The sequence below is a fragment of the Vulpes lagopus genome, chromosome 3, assembly GCF_018345385.1.
Source record: "Vulpes lagopus strain Blue_001 chromosome 3, ASM1834538v1, whole genome shotgun sequence".
Lineage (NCBI taxonomy): Eukaryota > Metazoa > Chordata > Mammalia > Carnivora > Canidae > Vulpes > Vulpes lagopus.
The window spans coordinates 120,004,150-120,021,457 of NC_054826.1; the positions used below are offsets into that span (position 1 = coordinate 120,004,150).

Genomic DNA, 17,308 nt, shown 5'->3' on the forward strand with positions numbered 1-17,308 from the left:
GTTAGATGTTTGTTTTTTTTTTTAATAAAAATTAATATACAACCTAGATTATAAGAAATCTTAGTTTGCAGACCTTAAAATAAGCTGTTAAGGGCAGCCCCGGTGGCGCAGCGGTTTAGCGCCGCCTTCAGCCCAGGGCCGGATTCTGGAGACCCAGGATCCAGTCCCACATCGGGCTCTCTGCATGGAGCCTGCTTCTCCCTCTGCCTATGTCTCTGCTTCTCTCTCTCTCTCTCTCTCTCTCTCTCTCTCTCTGTCTCTATGAATAAATAAATAAATAAAAATCTTTAAAAAAAAAAAAAGCTGTTAAATAGGAATCGTTAACTAAGGCTCTGTGGATGGAAGTGTTGGGCCCATTTGAGTTTTTGTGTTTTAGGAGAACGTATATTTTTTGCTTATGGGCTGTATTTTCATGGACATTTCACTAGGATTCTGTGTTCAGCTGGCTAGGAACATGCACTGTAGATGATTGCAGAGAACACACAGAAATGAATGAAAGCTCCAACAGGAAGCTTTGATTTGGATGAGTCAAGGGAAGCAGTTCAGCATTCCTAAGGAATTGTTTTAAAATTTTAATTGTTGATAATTTTTTCAAATATTAAATATTGAAGTGTATTAATAAGACTTAATTGCCTGGACAAGACTGTTGGACAACACTTCTTTTATATAGTATTTGTATTTGCCCTTTAAAAAATTTTAATTCTGGGGGCACCTGTGTGGCTCAGTCAGTTGAGTGTCTGACTCTTGGTTCTGGCTCAGGTCATGATCTCAGGTCCTGGGATAGGGCCTTGCATGGGGCTCTGTGCTCATTAAGAAGACTATGTCTCTCTCCCCTTGTCCCTCTGCCCCTCCCCCCACTTGTACTCACGCTCTCTCTCTAAAATAAATTAATTTGGGCAGCCTGGGTAGCTCAGCAGTTTAGTGCTGCCTTCGGCCCAGGGCATGATCCTGGAGACCCAGGATCGAGTCCCACGTTGGGCTCCCTGCATGGAGCCTGCTTCTCCCTCTGCCCGTGTCTCTACCTCTTTGTCTCCTGTTTCTCATGAGTAACTAAATAAACATTTTTAAAAAAATAAAATTAATTAAAAATATTTTTATTCTGAAATAATTTTAGAATTACAGGAAGGTGTTAACATATTAAATAACTGTAGTACACTCCTCAAAACTGGATGGTTAATATTGGTACAGTACTACTAACTAAGCTGTGGCTCTTGAATTTCACCAATTTCTCCCCGAATGTGGTTTTTTTGGTTCTAGAATTCCACCTGGCATTTAGTAGTTCCATCCTCTGGTTCCCTCTTCTCAGTTTTTCCAGCTTGTGACATTGCCGCAGTCTCGTCTTCCACAACTGTCATGAATTTGAAGAGTGCCATTTAGTAGGTCCCTTATTGTGGGTTCAACTGAGGTGTTTCACAGATTGACGTTGTACATTTGGTCAAGAATGTCACACAGGAGATATGTTGTACTCTCCTCAGACCATCCTATCAGGAGTACCTCATGTCAGTTCTCCATGTGAGAACTTTTTTTTTTTTTTTAAGGATTTTATTTATTCATGAGAGACACACAGAGGCAGAGACATCGGCAGAGGGAGAAGCAGGCTCCCTACAGGGAGCCTGGTGTGGGACTCGATCCCAGGACCCCAGGATCACGCCCTGAGCCAAAGGCAGACACTCGACCCTGAGCCACCCTGGTGCCCCTCCATATGAGAACTTTACTGCTGGTGGTCTTAGCCAGGATTATTTGGTTGATGTGTTGTCTGCCAGGATTCTCCACAGTAAAGTTATTACTTTTCCCCTTTATCTGGAGGGGAGAGAATTTGAGACTATGTAAATATCTTTTCCTCTTAGACTTTCTATATCAGCATCCATCAGTGATTCCTGTATTTATTTTTTAAAGATTTTATTTATTCATGAGAGACACAGAAAGGTGGGGGTGGGTGGCGGCAGACGGAGAAGCAGGCTCTATGCAGGGGCCTGACCTGGGACTCCATCCCAGGTCTCCAGGATCAGGCCCTGGGCTGAAGGCAGCGCTAAACCACTGAGCCACCCAGGCTGTCCAGTTCCTGTATTTTAAAATAGCTGTTTTCTGGAGTTGAATTTCCACTATAAAGAGCTTTAGAGTTTAAATAACTTCACTGAATAATTTGTAATTGTTTACTTCTTTTCCCTTTGTTTCCAGGTATTTGACCGGAATGGTTGACAAAAGGACACTCGAGAAATACGAAAGAGAAGCTAAAGAGAAAAACAGAGAAACTTGGTATAGTAAACTTTTATGGCACTATAAATTACTTTTAAGGAAACACTGCCTACTTAATACTGTTGTAGTCTACTAAGGTGTAGGTGCATGAGGTCTAAAGTGGTGTCATAACGAAGGAGAAGTTTCCTTTCCCCTTATTCTACAAAGTGGATCAGCTCCTGATGACTTCAAAACTTGTACGGGAGCATTTGAGAACATTCATATGTCTAGTAATACACTTGTTGGATAAATTCTAAACCATCCATTTAATAGGGTCATTACATAACCACTAAAAAATTGCATTTATGGAATTTATAATACCCAGAAGTGGAGCTTAAGTTACAGTGGAATTTGGAGAGAAAGGAGGTGACATGATAGTACTTAGAATATGATCATTAATGATGTAAATAAACACTGGAAAGAAAAAAGAATGGACAGAATTATTGATAGGGGTTGCCTTTGGTGAGAAAAAGGCTCAGTTTTTTGTTGCTAATCTCACTTTTTTTTTTAAGTTAAGATTTATTTGGGACATTCATGGCTTTTGTTTTTTAAATTGTATTCCTCTGTATTAAGGGAAAAGATAATCATTATACTAAAAAAATGGATTACATACAATGAAATACAGATGATGAGGTAATCTAAAATAACACTTATTCTGAATGGTTTGAAGTTACATGAATCATCTTCACATGGCAAAGAAATACTGAAATGATTTTTACCAAGTAACCATTGCTCCCAAATGGTAGTTACTGGCTTTCACTTTGTTTTTTTTCTTTGGCTTTCACTTTTGAAAACATCCTTAGATAGCCATTATTTGTATTATACTTTGTGCCAGATGATCATAAAAGCTCACAGTCATATTGACCTTGGTACAAAGTAGTCTTCCTGTGTATGTTGTCAGCTTGTTGTCATAAATACTGTTTGCCTGTAGAATATATATAGGTTTGAGGCACCTGGGTGGCTCAGTCATTTGAGCATCTGACTCTCGATCTCAGTTTAGGTCTTGATCTCTTAGGGTCATGAGTTCAAGTTTTGCATTGGGCTCCATGCTGGGCATGGAGCCTCCTTTAAAAAATAAAAATAAAAAATATATATACAGAATTTCTCTGCTATGTAAGAGTAGAGCATTTCTTTGAAACCTTGTGTAAACCAAAGTGGCACAAAGCAAAGAAGTGATTGTCATTAATTTTTATGGAAAAAATTTTTGAGCATTACCAGACCCAGAGAATATTAGGCTTTTCTGATATCTAAGGACTCATCTTACTAAGGGATGTACAGAATAAATGGACATAAAGCACAGATGCTCCCAGACATGGTTCAGAGCAATGGCAGTTTTTTTTTTTTTTTAATTAATTTATTTATTTATGATAGTCACAGAGAGAGAGAGAGAGGCAGAGACACAGGCAGAGGGAGAAGCAGGCTCCATGCACCGGGAGCCCGACGTGGGATTCGATCCCGGGTCTCCAGGATCGCGCCCTGGGCCAAAGGCAGGCGCCAAACCGCTGCGCCACCCAGGGATCCCGGCAGTTTGATGCAGAGGCGCTTTTTGTAGTTCCTGGGGAGGGCTGGAAGGGCTTGAGGACTCCACTCTTCACTGCTCAGGGTGCACGCTGCTTCTATGATAGCTCGCTGCAGAGCAAACACTGGACGCTATCTGACTCTTAGTTTTGTCTCAGGTCATGATCTCAGTCCTGGGATTGAGCCCTGCATTAAAAAAAAAAAAATCATCTTCAGATGTCTTTCTGTTAGCAAAAGCAATTACAATGTAGGCTTTTTTTTTTTTTTTTTTTTTTTTTCTAACTTAGGTCTTCTGTAAAAGCCAAGTGGTATAATGTGAACTTTAAAAAATCAGGATACCTGTAAATGACTAGATATTTCTAAGAGCTCCAAGTGTTTGAATCATAATAATTCAAATTTTATTCACTCGATTTTAATTTCTACTCAGTCCTATTTGTGATTTTTTTATTTTATTTTATTTATTTATGATAGTCATACAGAGAGAAAGAGAGAGAGGCAGAGACACAGGCAGAGGGAGAAGCAGGCTCCATGCACCGGGAGCCTGATGTGGGATTTGATCCCGGGTCTCCAGGATCGCGCCCTGGGCCAAAGGCAGGTGCCAAACCGCTGCGCCACCCAGGGATCCCCCCCTTTTTTTTTTTTTAAAGATTTAATTTATTTATTCATGAGAAACAGAGAGAGGCAGAGACGTAGGCTGTGGGAAGCCAGCTCCATCCTGGGACTCCAGGATCATGCCCTGGGCTGAAGGCAGGCATTAAACTGCTGAGCCACCCAGGTGTCCCTTGTGATTTTTTTTTTTTAAAGATTAAAAAATTTTTTAAGTAATCTCTACACCCAACTTTGGGCTCAAACTCACAACCCCGAGATCAAGAGTTGCAAACTCCACCGACTAAACCAACCAAGTGTCCCTGTTCTGTTCCTGATTTAAATGTATGCTGCACATAAAGCTGGATGTCGTCATTATACCTTGGTATAATGTGGTATAAGAATATATACCATTATACCTTGGTATAAAGTGGTAGAAGAATATCATAAAAACCTACATTCTTAGCAATCTTAATCTTATTTTAAAATTATTTCAGGTATTTGTCTTGGGCCTTAGACACAAATCAGGAAGAACGAGACAAGGGTAAAACAGTAGAAGTGGGCCGTGCCTATTTTGAAACAGAAAAGAAGCATTTCACAATTCTGGATGCCCCTGGCCATAAGAGTTTTGTCCCAAATATGATTGGTGGTGCTTCTCAAGCAGATTTGGCTGTACTGGTAAGAAAGACCTTTCCAATTCACTTGTGTGGTTGTGAGCAGCCCCATTTCAGTGTTAAGTATTTGAGTTTATCCTCAGAGTTAAAATTGAGGTTGCAATGAGTTATATACAGTCACAAATTTTACTTTTGTCTCACTCATCTGCTCAAGAAATCTTTATAATGGGATTCACTTAATGTTTTCTCTACCTTGTCATTATCTATCTATGACTGTCAGATCTCCGTGTCCACTAAATGCCAAGCTGGGTTTGCTTTGTACATACCACATGTGCTGTGGATACACAGCTGAGGGAGAAATTATCTGTTTTCTTAAGGCCTCAGTCATTTTGCAGAGTTTTTGTTTGTCACTGTACCAACACTGTCACATACATGTTTGAATTGCAAAATATAAAGGCATACTAGATTTTTTTTTTAAATTGGGGGATCAGAAGAAACATTTACCAAAATCTTAAGCCATTTAGACATTGTGACATTCAAAAGCCTGCAGGGTATAATTAACGTACTTTTATTTTCTTGCAAAAACCTGATAAAACTGAAAGGAAAGCTGTTTCACTGCTCAAGGGCTATATACCTGAGTGTTTAAAAATAAACTCTCGGATTTCTTGGAATAGGTCATCTCTGCTAGAAAAGGAGAGTTCGAAACTGGATTCGAAAAAGGCGGACAGACAAGAGAACATGCGATGTTGGCAAAGACGGCAGGTGTCAAACACTTAATTGTGCTCATCAATAAGATGGATGATCCAACGGTAAATTGGAGCAATGAGAGGTAAGTTTTGCCAGTCTTACTAGATTTTACAGACATGTAAGTGGAATAAAGGATGGTTTTGCTACTGTATCCTTTTTCCCCCTCGGGTTTTCTTTTTTTTTTTTTTTTTCCCCTGGGGTTTTTCTTAAACCTTAATTTGTTTAATAATAAAACAAGAATTCCCTTGCTTTCTATTACAATTGAGTTATTTATAAATATTCATAGATATGAAGAATGTAAAGAGAAACTAGTGCCATTTTTGAAAAAGGTTGGCTTCAATCCCAAAAAGGACATTCACTTTATGCCCTGCTCAGGACTCACTGGAGCGAATCTAAAAGAGCAATCAGATTTCTGTCCTTGGTACACGTAAGTAACCTTTGCTTCTTTTTAGAGAAACTTTACGTCGTTATAAGTAATATCAGAAAACGATAACTGTAAGTAACTGTAGTTTTTAAAAATACCATGACTTTTGCCCATTTTTTAATTGGATTGTCTTTTTGTTACTGTCTTTTCACTTTCTTGATGGTATCCTTTGAGGCATAACAGGTTTTAATGTTGATGAAGTCCAGTTTATTTTTTCTTTAGTTGATTTTGCTTTTGGGGTCATACATAGGAAAACATTGCCTAATTCAGTCATGAAGACTTGGCCATATTATTTTCTTTCAAGGTTGTTATAGCTTCAGCTCTTAGGTTTAAGTGAATGTTTCACTTTGAGTTATTTTTTTTTTTTTGTTAGGTAATAAAGTCTTGATTACTGTATTGTAAGTTTTCAAATTGGGAAGTGTAAGTCTTTAAATTTTGTTATTCTTTTTTTCCAAGATTATTTTGGCTATTCTGGGTCCCTTGAATTTCTATATGAAGACTAGGATCAACTTGTCAATATGTGTTGATAGGCCGCTGGGATTATTAATAGGGATTATACTCAATCTGTAGATGAATTTGGGGGAGCATTGCTATCTTGGCAGTAAAGCTTCCCAATTCCTATACTGCAGTTTTAAAGGGGAAATTATTTTATAGAACCCTGATTTGAGAGCTGGAAAAGTCCTTAGGAATTAAGTAATAAAATGTAGTCATTTTATGGGCTCCTGAGTGGCTCAGTTGGTTAAGCCTCTGGCTCTTGATTTCAGCTTGGGTCATGATCTCAGACCATGTTGGGCTCTGCTTGGAGTGCTCAGTTTGGAGTTGGTTTGAGATACTCTATCTCTCTGCCCCTCCCCCTACTCTCTAAACAAATACTATCTAAAAAAAAAAGATTCTCTTCCCTCTGCCCCTCCCCCAGTGCTCATGCTCTCTCCCTAAAGAAAAAAAAAAGAATGTAGTTCTTTTATTACAAAATGTAAGCCATTTACTAGAAAATGTTTCTAATTTTAATAAAGTAAGTTGTTGAGGAAGCTTTTTCATTATATTTATAGGCTATTTTGTTATTTTTGGTTTTCTGAGGAAAGAAGGGCATGAACCGAATAATAAATCAGTTGTATGGCGGGGCACCTGGGTGGCTCAGTGATTGTTTGCCTTTGACTCAGGTCATGATGCTGGGGTCCTGGGATAAGTCTCACATTGGGCTCCTCGCAGGGAGCCTGTTTCTCCCTCTGCCTGTGTCTCTGCCTCTCTCTGTGCCTCTCATGAATACATAAATATAATCTTTTAAAAAATCAGTTGAATGAGAAGAGTATGTGGGTAGAATGAAAGTATTATAACTGTTTTTCATATAAAGTTACGGTCATGTAACTTCTTAAAATTTTGACATTTATGTTGATTCTCTTTAATGGATATTGTTATGTTCTCAGTGGATTACCGTTTATTCCATATCTGGATAATTTGCCAAACTTCAATAGATCAGTTGATGGACCAATCAGGCTGCCAATTGTGGATAAGTACAAGGTACCCAGAATGTTCAAGAGATTGGGATTTATGGGAGGTGAAATCATTGTTTTGTGTATTAAGTTACAAAACAATCCGAATAACAACATAGCATAGATGTCTCTTAATGTTATTTAGTGATGTAGATGGATCCTAATTTAGTTTAAGCTGTTTTCTCAGTGAGCCAATGATCATTTTTTAGAAAGTCCTGCAAGTAAAACTGCTGGAGTCAAAGAATTTGCACATTAAAGTTGCTGAATATTGACCAGCAGCCTTCCCAAGTACTGCCCGCAGCATATGAGTGCTGGTTTTATCATAGCCTCACCAATATTAGATGTTAGTCTTTAAAAAATAAGCTTCATTATGTTTAATTTGATTTTCAAAGTGAGTTATCTTTTTTAAAGGTTTGTCAGTATGTAATATTTGACCTCCTCAAATAATTCTTTCATCAGCTCCATGCTAAATTTCTTAAACAAGTGTTTTTCCAATTTTACACATGAGGAAGCAGGCTTAGATTTTTGAACGAACCAGAATTTAAACAAATAATTGAGATCTTCAGATGTAAAAATTTGTGCTGTTTCTGGTACCATGCTTTTTTTTTTTTTTTTTTGTCTTAAAAGATCTTAGACCTACATACTTACTAGTATGATTGCACATATACTAATGACACAGATAATGTATTTTTTACTTAGCTTATATTTAAGATTAATCCTAACCATTCTATCACTTGAACTAAAGATTTTCTGAGTAAGCCCCATAAGATTTCACTTTGGGTTGTTGAACTATTGTAGAATAGTAACAAAAAAAAAAAAAAAAAAGAATAGTAACAAAAGTCTGTAACTTAGTTTTTTATTTCAAATTTAAACAGGATATGGGCACTGTGGTCCTGGGAAAGCTGGAATCAGGATCTATTTGTAAAGGCCAGCAGCTTGTGATGATGCCAAACAAGGTAAGAGTTAGTAATGTTCTTTCTCATTTAGACTGTCTTTTGAAAGTATTCGCAAAGAGAACTTTTCAAAAAGTTAAGGGTTTCCATGAAAAGAAACTTTAGGGGGCATCTGGGTGGCTTAGTGGTTGAGCATCTGCCTTTGGCTCAGGTCATGATCCTGGGGTCCTGGCATCTAGTCTTCTTTTGCTTATGTCTCTGCCCCTCTCTCTCTGTGTCTTATGAGATTTTATTTATTCATGAGAGACAGAGAGAGAGAGGCAGAGGGAGAAGCAGGCTCCCCATAAGGAGCCCGATGCAGGACTTGATCCCCGACCCCGGGATCATGCCTTGAGCTGAAGGGAGATAGATGCTCAACCGCTGAGCCACCTAGGATCCCAATAAAATCTTAAAAAAAAAAAAAGAAAGAAAGAAAAAAAAAAAACCTTTAAGATTCAGGATTATGTTTTATTAATGTCAAGTACAAAGTTTAGTACAGAAGATATGGTGTGGGGCAGCCCCCGTGGCGCAGCGGTTTAGCGCCGCCTGCAGCCCAAGGTGTGATCCTGGAGGCCCGGGATCAAGTCGTCGGGCTCCTTGCATGGAGCCTGCCTGTGTCTGCCTATCTCTGTGTGTGTGTGTGTGTTTCTCATGAATAAATTAATAAATAAAATTTTTTTAAAAACCACCTTTTTATTTTTTTAAAATTTTTTATTTTTAGAACACCTTTAAAAAAAAAAAAGAAGATAGGGTATTAAAGTTATCCAATGACAGATGGGGAAGGGCCAGTATTAGTACCATGTTAGAACTAAAAGATGTATCCTTAAGAGAACTTTACCTCCATACTTTTACTGAAAGCAAGTAGAGATCCTGAGTGGTTCAGTGACTTGTTTCTGTTAACACACTGAATTAGCAAGTGAGGGCAGCCCAGGTGGCTCAGTGGTTTAGCACCTGCCTTTGGCCTGGGGAGTGATCCTGCAGTCCCAGGATCAAGTCCCACGTCAGGCTCCCAGCATGGAGCCTGCTTCTCCCTCTGCCTATGTGTGTCTTTGACTCTCTTCTCTCTCTCTCTCTTTCTCTCTCTCTCTCTAAGAATAAATAAATAAAATCTTAAAAAAAAAAAAAAAGAATTAGCAAGTGAGTCCAGGATGAAAACTCAGGCTTAATCAAGATATAATTCATTTTCTTTTTTTTCCCTTAAAATTAAAATTTTTATTTTTATTTTTTTAAATATTTTTATTTATTTTCTCATTAGAGACACAGAGAGGCAGAGACACAGGCAGACTCCATGCAGAGAGCCTGACATGGGACTCGATCCTGAGTCTCCAGAATCAGGCCCTGGGCTGAAGGTGGCGCTAAACCGCTGGAGCTACCCGGGCTGCCCAAAATTTTTATTTTTGTTAAAGATTTATATATTTGAGAGAAAGAAAGCATGAGCGGGGGAGGAGCAGAGAGAGCTGGACAAGCAGCTCCCCACTGAGCAGGGAGCCTGATATGGGGCTTGATTCCAGGACCCTGAGATCATGACCTGACCTAAAGTCAGATGCCCCTGCTTTCTTCTTTTTTTTTTCTTGTATTATTATATTGGCTACTATAAAATGTGCCCAATTTATAGTCCTAATCTGTTTTGAGAGAAGAGAATTTGCCTTTATCATAAATGGGTCCCTAATCTTCCTACCTTTTTGTAATTTATTATTGGAGAGGGTTTTATTAAAACCTGTAAAGTCTCCATTGAACTTTCCTTTGTGTTATTTTTGGCTGCTCAGTTGCTGATAATTATAAACATATTACTTGAGAAACCGTTACCTATTTTCCAAAAGGGCCTTCTCACAGCTTCTGAGATTTTCCTTTTTTTAAGATTTTACTTATTTATTCATGAGAAACACAGAGAGAAAGAGAAGCAGAGACACAGACAGAGGGAAGAATGGGCTCCATGCAGGGAGCCCGACGTGGGACTCCATCCCAGGTCTCCAGGATCTGGCCCTGGGCCAAAGGCGGCGCCAACCGCTGAGCCACCCGGGCTTCTGTCTTCTGAGATATTTATGTAGGAAAGCAGACCTCTGCCATCAGAACCTCCAAATAGTGGGGGGGCATCTGGTGACTCAGTCATTTGAGTGTCAGGGTCATGGGATGTAGCCCTGCATGGGGCTCTGCCCTCAGCATGGAGTCTGCATCTTTCCCTCTCTCTGCCCTTCCCCCACTTGTGCATATTCTTTCTCTCCATAAAAAGTAAACCTAAAACCAAAACCAAACAAAAAACCTCCATATAGAGATTGTTAGATTTCAGTGAGAATGTCTTTACCAGTCCTCAATCCAGGCACAGTAAATAAGAAAAGGTATCCATCATCAGTGTAAGGTTTAGGTATAATTGGCATCTTACAAATTATACTTTGAGGTTTCTTGATGCCTTATTCACTGGAGATTAGAGTAGCTTATCATAGGATCTTTTTACTAAGGTATTTATAGCTGCAACTGTAAGGTCATTGGCAATTGAATGAAAATGCTTATCATGAATCCTAGTTCATAGGGCAGTCACAGAAGTAGTTTGGTCATAGTGATGGAAGGAAGGCAGATTGGGGGTTGCCAAGAGGCTAGGGGATGAAGAATAAGGAGTGACCTGAATGAAGGCACAGTTTCCTTTGGGATGATGAGGATGTTTTGAAACGAGATACTGGTATTGGTTGTATAATATTGTGAATGCCAACCAGATGCCATGGAGTTGTAATATGTAAAATATTTGTAAAAGGTAAATTTTATATGAGTGTTCTACCACAATAGAAAGAAAAGTACAATTCACCAAGAGCAAGTGGACTGAGTGCCAGGCTAGACTAGTTACAGCTTTTCTGCGGGAGCTGGGACTTAATACTGATGACCAGGCAGGTCAGTGTAGCCTTGCCTGCAGCTGGTAGGCAAGCCTTGATGACTCAGTTCTTGTTAGTCCTGCTGAGTCTCAGTGGAATGGAATTAAATATTTTAAGAGACTCAGATGCCAAACTATCTTATGATAAAAAATTAATGGGTAGGTAACCTACGAAATAGGAGAAAGTAATTGTATATCATAAATCTGATAAGGGGTTAAATCCAGAATATATCAAGAACTATAACTCAACAACAAAATTAACAACCTGACTAAAAAATAAGCAAGGGACTGAAACATTTCTCCCAAGATGTGCAAACAGCCAACAAGCATATGAAAAGATCTCATCTCTAATCATTAGGGGAATGCAAATGAAAGCCACAACGAGATAACATCTCGTACCCATCAAAAAACCAAAATAACAGATGTTGGTGAGGATGTGGAGAAATTGGAACTGTGGGTGAGAATGTAAAACTGCACACCGCTGTGGAAAACATAATGATGTTTCCTCAGAAAAATTTAAAAATGGAATAATTATATGATCCAGCAGTATCACTTCAGGATATGTGCCCAAAAGAATGGAAAGCAGACCTCAAAGAACCCATGTTCATAATAGCATTATTCCCACAAGCTAAATGGGGAAGCAACCTATCGTGTCAATTGATGGATAAGTAGATAAACAGAACGTGATATATCCATACAGTGGAATATTATTCAGCCTATAAAGGAAATTCTGACCCATGGTACAACATGAACGTCAAGGGCATTGTGCTAAATGAATTAATAAGCCAGTCACAAAAAGATAAATTATGTATGATTCCACATTTTTTTTTTTTATTTTTTAAGATTTATCTTGAAGGGGAAGAGGGAGACAGAACCTTAAGTGGACTCTGAGTGCAGAGTCCCAACGCCAGGCTTGATCTCATGACCCTGAGATCACGACCTGAGCCAAAACCAAGAGTCGGTCACTTAACCAACTGAGCCACCCAGGCACCCCTATGATTCCACTTTTGTGAGGTATTTAGAACAGGCAAAATCCTCATTACCTTTCATAAACCAAGAGAATTTGTTGTTCTGTCTTAATTTTTGAAACTAGGGATTAATTAAAAGATTAGAGTAACTATTGTACTTAGCCAGAGAAGACCGCATTTGGAGAGAGGGATTGTTATACTGGATTGTGTGGGCAAAAAGTAGTTTACAGTACTTGCTTAGTTTGTCTATGGGGGAACTCCTGGTTTCTGCCCTTTTGTCCTGTTACTGGAAAGAATTTAGCTAACAAATATGGCTCTGTTTCACTTCTTGGAATGAACTTCAGTAGATATCAATAAGGTATAAGCTGCCTTTTGGGAAAGGACACCATTATTGGTGAAGAGGGGAGAGACTACCAGAGGTTAACAAGTGACAGACTGTAGAATTCTGGAGGGTAACGATTCTGGATTCTCCACTGTTTATCTACCAGCGTGAAACAGTTTATTTTGTCATGAGGGCTGTTAATTTGTGGTATGTGTTTTAACAATATGAATTTCCAAGGGAAGAAATGGAGTAAAATAAGGGAGCACTTGTGGGTATTGCTTTTAACATGTTCTACCATCTCTATGCTTTTTTTTTAATAATTGGTAAAATAATGTAAATTTTACCATTAGTGACATTTATTAAGCTTCACAGCCCTCACCACTATGAGGTTCTAGAACATTTTCATCACTCCAAAGGAAACCTTGTACCCATTAAATAGTCTGTGTTCTTTATTTCTTTCTTTCTTTATTTATTTATTTATTTAAATTTTTATTTATTTATGATAGTCGCACAGAGAGAGAGAGAGAGGCAGAGACATAGGCAGAGGGAAAAGCAGGCTCCATGCACCGGGAGCCCAATGTGGGATTCGATCCCGGGTCTCCAGGATCGCGTCCTGGGCCAAAGGCAGGCACCAAACCGCTGCGCCACCCAGGGATCCCCTTTTTTTTTTTTTCTTTTTAATTTTTGTCTGTGTTCTTTTAAAGCTTAATTGTTCATGTATCTTTTGAGAAGCACATTCTTCAGATATTTGGAATTGATGGGTAATAGAAGCTGTGCTATTAAATCCTAGAATCTAATCATAATAATGACATTCGTAAAATTAAAATCTAGATGTTAGATTTAATGTTTTAATTTTGAAAAGATGAGGCAAATGCTAGTGCATACTGTGTTCAATTTGGAAATTATTAGGATATGATATTAAGCCAAATTAATATTTTATTTTTTTATTTTTTATTTTTTAAAATAAATTTATTTTTTATTGGTGTTCAATTTGTCAACATACAGAGTAACACCCAGTGCTCATCCCGTCAAGTGCCCACCTCAGTGCCCGCCACCCCGTCACCCCCCCCCCCCCCAAATTAGTATTTTAATTGGCAGTTTATATCTCTAGGATATGATTTTCATTAAATTCATGTCATACAAATGTAATGAAGTTTCATATTCAAGTAAGTGTTTTGGCTAATCCATGACCTCAGAAAAATGTGACCTGCAAGTCTTTAAATGAACATTCAGATCACTTCATGTTCTGCTGAGCAGTGAATGTCAGAAATCCTCCAGGCTTGCGTTTATTGTTTTGTTTTGTTTTTTTAAGCACAATGTGGAAGTTCTCGGAATCCTTTCCGATGATGTAGAAACTGATTCTGTAGCCCCAGGTGAAAACCTCAAAATCAGACTGAAAGGAATTGAAGAGGAGGAGATTCTTCCGGGATTCATACTTTGTGATCCTAATAATCTTTGTCATTCTGGACGCACATTTGATGCCCAGGTAAACTAGTTATTGTAATTGAGTGATCTCTACTGTCTAAATGAAATTAGAATTTAAATCCCTTTTGTCCTGATGATTGGTGACATACCACTGTGTAAGGGGGAATTGAAATCCTACCATATTACGACAACCATGATGTAGATCTCACACATGAGGTCTTTAAGAGGTGGTATTTTTTATAAGTTCCTTTTTATTTTATTTGCTTATCTACTTCATTGTTTTTGAAGTAGGCTCCACATCCAATGTGGGGCTTGAACTCCCAACCCCGAGATTGAGACACATGCTCTACTGACTGAGCCAGTCAGGCACACCACGTTCCTTTTGAATTTTGCTCAAGGTGTTTTTCCCCTGAAATAGAACACAGTTGCCTTGGAAATCAGGGTGTGTCTGCTCATTTAGGGTAAGTACCTTTCCAGACAGGAAAACACAATTTCTCTGTTATTAGCAACCTGACTTCCATAGAAGAATTACAGAGTTGATGATTGATGTAGCTCAGAATTTTTGAGTTCTGTAACCAGCTATGATGACAAGTTAGATATTGATGCTTGTATACAAGGTTGTCTACTTTTTTTTTTAAGATTTTATTTATTTTTTCATGAGAGACACAGAGAGAGAGAGAGGCAGAGACACAGGCAGAGGGAGAAGCAGGCTCCATGCAGGGAGCCCCATGCAGGACTGGATCCTGGGACCCCAGGGTCACACCCCGGGCCGAAGGCAGGTGCTAAACTACTGAGCCACCCAGGGATCCCCAAGGTTGTTTACTTTTACTGGATCTTAGATATTGAAAACTGGATAAAATTATGAGAAGTTCACATCTGGAACAAAACAAAAGTAGCTGTATTGGTAGTGATTACCTTAAATTCTTAGGAAGAAAGAGGCTTCTCAGAGAAGAATGAGTCTGCCTGCTAGGTTTCTAAAGTTTGGGTCTGGCCAAGAAGATAAGTAGGGTAAGGATATCAGAGTTCATGCTTGGATATCAGGCGACCTGACCCAGCACTTCTAATTCAAAAATAACTTAGGTTGAGACTGTGAGTTCCATATTCTTGTGGTACTATATGGCACTAGAGAACATTCAGTTCTTTTTTTACCCCACGGATAAAGATGTGAATTTTTTTGTTTGACAGATAGTGATTATAGAGCACAAATCCATCATCTGCCCAGGTTATAATGCGGTGCTGCATATTCACACCTGTATTGAGGAAGTCGAAATAACAGTGAGTCTTAATTAATTGATAATTAAGTTAATTGGGGTTTTTTGTTTATGTATGTGTTTGAAGACTATCTTGATAATTTCTGATCGGCAACAGTAATGTACTCTTATTTGTACTCCTTGTCCTAAAGATTCTCTTATTTGGCATTCTGATCTCCTCCCTTTTTCTTGGCTAGGCCTTAATCTGCTTGGTAGACAAAAAATCAGGAGAAAAAAGTAAGACTCGACCCCGTTTTGTGAAACAAGATCAAGTATGCATCGCCCGCTTAAGGACAGCAGGAACCATCTGCCTTGAGACCTTTAAAGACTTCCCTCAGATGGGGCGCTTTACCTTAAGAGACGAGGGTAAGCATTTACACTGCTGCCTAGTAGCATCTCTAGGATGCGAATTTGTTCCATCCAAGTACGGTGCACGTCACAAGTTCATAGAAAACTTGGATGCGTGTTCTGTAATATGTTCCTGTAATAAATGTTTCATAAGTTGAGTGGTTTGAACAGACGGAACCGACCATGCATTGTAACAGTATGCTGTAGATTAAGAATCTTAATTTTGATAATTTGCAAGTAGTGGGCTTTGAGAGTTATTTTATTTACTAAATGAGACATTTCTATGGTGAAATCCTTTGTACTATGTATGCTTAAAGCCCATCTTGAAGGGCTTAAGCCTGTAAGGCAAGTTTTCACCATGCAAGCCTCCGAAGTAGAAACCTTGGCATTTTTGTGGTCAGGAGACACTTTAAAGTCAAATATAATAAACATTCACTACACTGATGTCGGGGGCATGAAACACATAAATTAATGGTCTGTCAGCACCTGATTTTTTTTTTTTTTTTCAGAAGCACCTGATTTTTATACAGGTTTATTTAATGTTAACGTTTTTTTTGTGTGAGTGTCCATTTCTCCCTAGTTCTGAGTGAATCTGAACAGCTCTGCTTTTCCTATGTTGTGGCCATGAAACTTTTGGTAGCAGGAAAACAAAGTGGCTCTTATTAAATGTTTCTCTGTGGATCATTAATATTTCTAACTTAGATAATATTTTAAGAGTGTGGAAAGTGTTACATTAAAACATTGTGGTTCAGTTGAAATATAGAATCCGCACCTCACGTGTTCATTCCATTTCTGTTCTACAGAAAACTTACTCTGGGTCTCCTGCACGTCAGGAGCTGTGACAAGCACTATACCTCCTCCACCTTATTTCAGAGGAATCTGTACAGAGACAGTATTTACTTTATTTTGAAGTCCTTATCTTAAAAATCTTCTTGGTAATGGCAAACCTGGTTACTTGGGTTTGTCCTGTTAACTTAACAAAATGAGAATCTTAGTTACCAATTAGAACCTGACAAAATCCGGGATCCCTGGGTGGCGTAGCGGTTTGGCGCCTGTCTTTGGCCCAGGGCGCGATCCTGGAGACCCGGGATCGAATCCCACGTCGGGCTTCCGGTGCATGGAGCCTGCTTCTCCCTCTGCCTGCCTGTGTCTCTGCCTCTCTCTCTCTCAATCTCTGTGACTATCATAAATAAATAAAAAATTAAAAAAAAAAAAAAAAAGAACCTGACAAAATCCGGTGGACAGAAAGTAGCAAGAATGTTTAATCCCAGAGTTGTTTTTTTCCTAAAAGGTAGCTTGGCCTTTTAGGTTTTTCACATGACCTTGTGGTATTTCTACCCTTTATAATAAATAGAACTGAGAACCCCTCCTTCACATCTTTATTGAATTCATTTATATACCTTGAAATGGACTTGTTTTAAGTGTACAGTTTAATGAATTTAATCTATTTACAGTGTTGTACAACCATCACCACATTTTATTTTTAGGACACATAGAACATCTAAAAAAACTCCTATACCTGTTTACAGTCACTTGGTGTTCCTATCCCTAGCCAACCATAGATCTTTCTCTGTTTGCCTTTTTTGGGCA

General features: G+C 38.6%; 1 protein-coding gene and 1 long non-coding RNA gene across 3 annotated transcripts in view; one reads left to right on the top strand and one right to left on the bottom strand.

The window, feature by feature from the left end:
* GSPT1 (G1 to S phase transition 1) overlaps positions 1-17,308 on the top strand; it is a 39,177-nt gene that overhangs the window by 16,784 nt on the left and 5,085 nt on the right. For both annotated transcript variants that reach the window (XM_041747371.1, XM_041747372.1), the window contains exons 6-14: positions 2,179-2,256; positions 4,836-5,016; positions 5,627-5,781; positions 5,986-6,126; positions 7,548-7,641; positions 8,489-8,569; positions 14,008-14,181; positions 15,306-15,395; positions 15,568-15,736. In XM_041747371.1, the coding sequence (XP_041603305.1) occupies positions 2,179-2,256; positions 4,836-5,016; positions 5,627-5,781; positions 5,986-6,126; positions 7,548-7,641; positions 8,489-8,569; positions 14,008-14,181; positions 15,306-15,395; positions 15,568-15,736 (1,163 nt within the window). The remainder of the gene's footprint in view (positions 1-2,178; positions 2,257-4,835; positions 5,017-5,626; positions 5,782-5,985; positions 6,127-7,547; positions 7,642-8,488; positions 8,570-14,007; positions 14,182-15,305; positions 15,396-15,567; positions 15,737-17,308) is intronic.
* The window catches only part of LOC121486474, a 29,950-nt gene continuing 16,277 nt past the window's right edge, over positions 3,636-17,308 (bottom strand). Inside the window, exon 4 of the long non-coding RNA XR_005986641.1 lies at positions 3,636-3,939. This is a non-coding gene — a long non-coding RNA (uncharacterized LOC121486474). The remainder of the gene's footprint in view (positions 3,940-17,308) is intronic.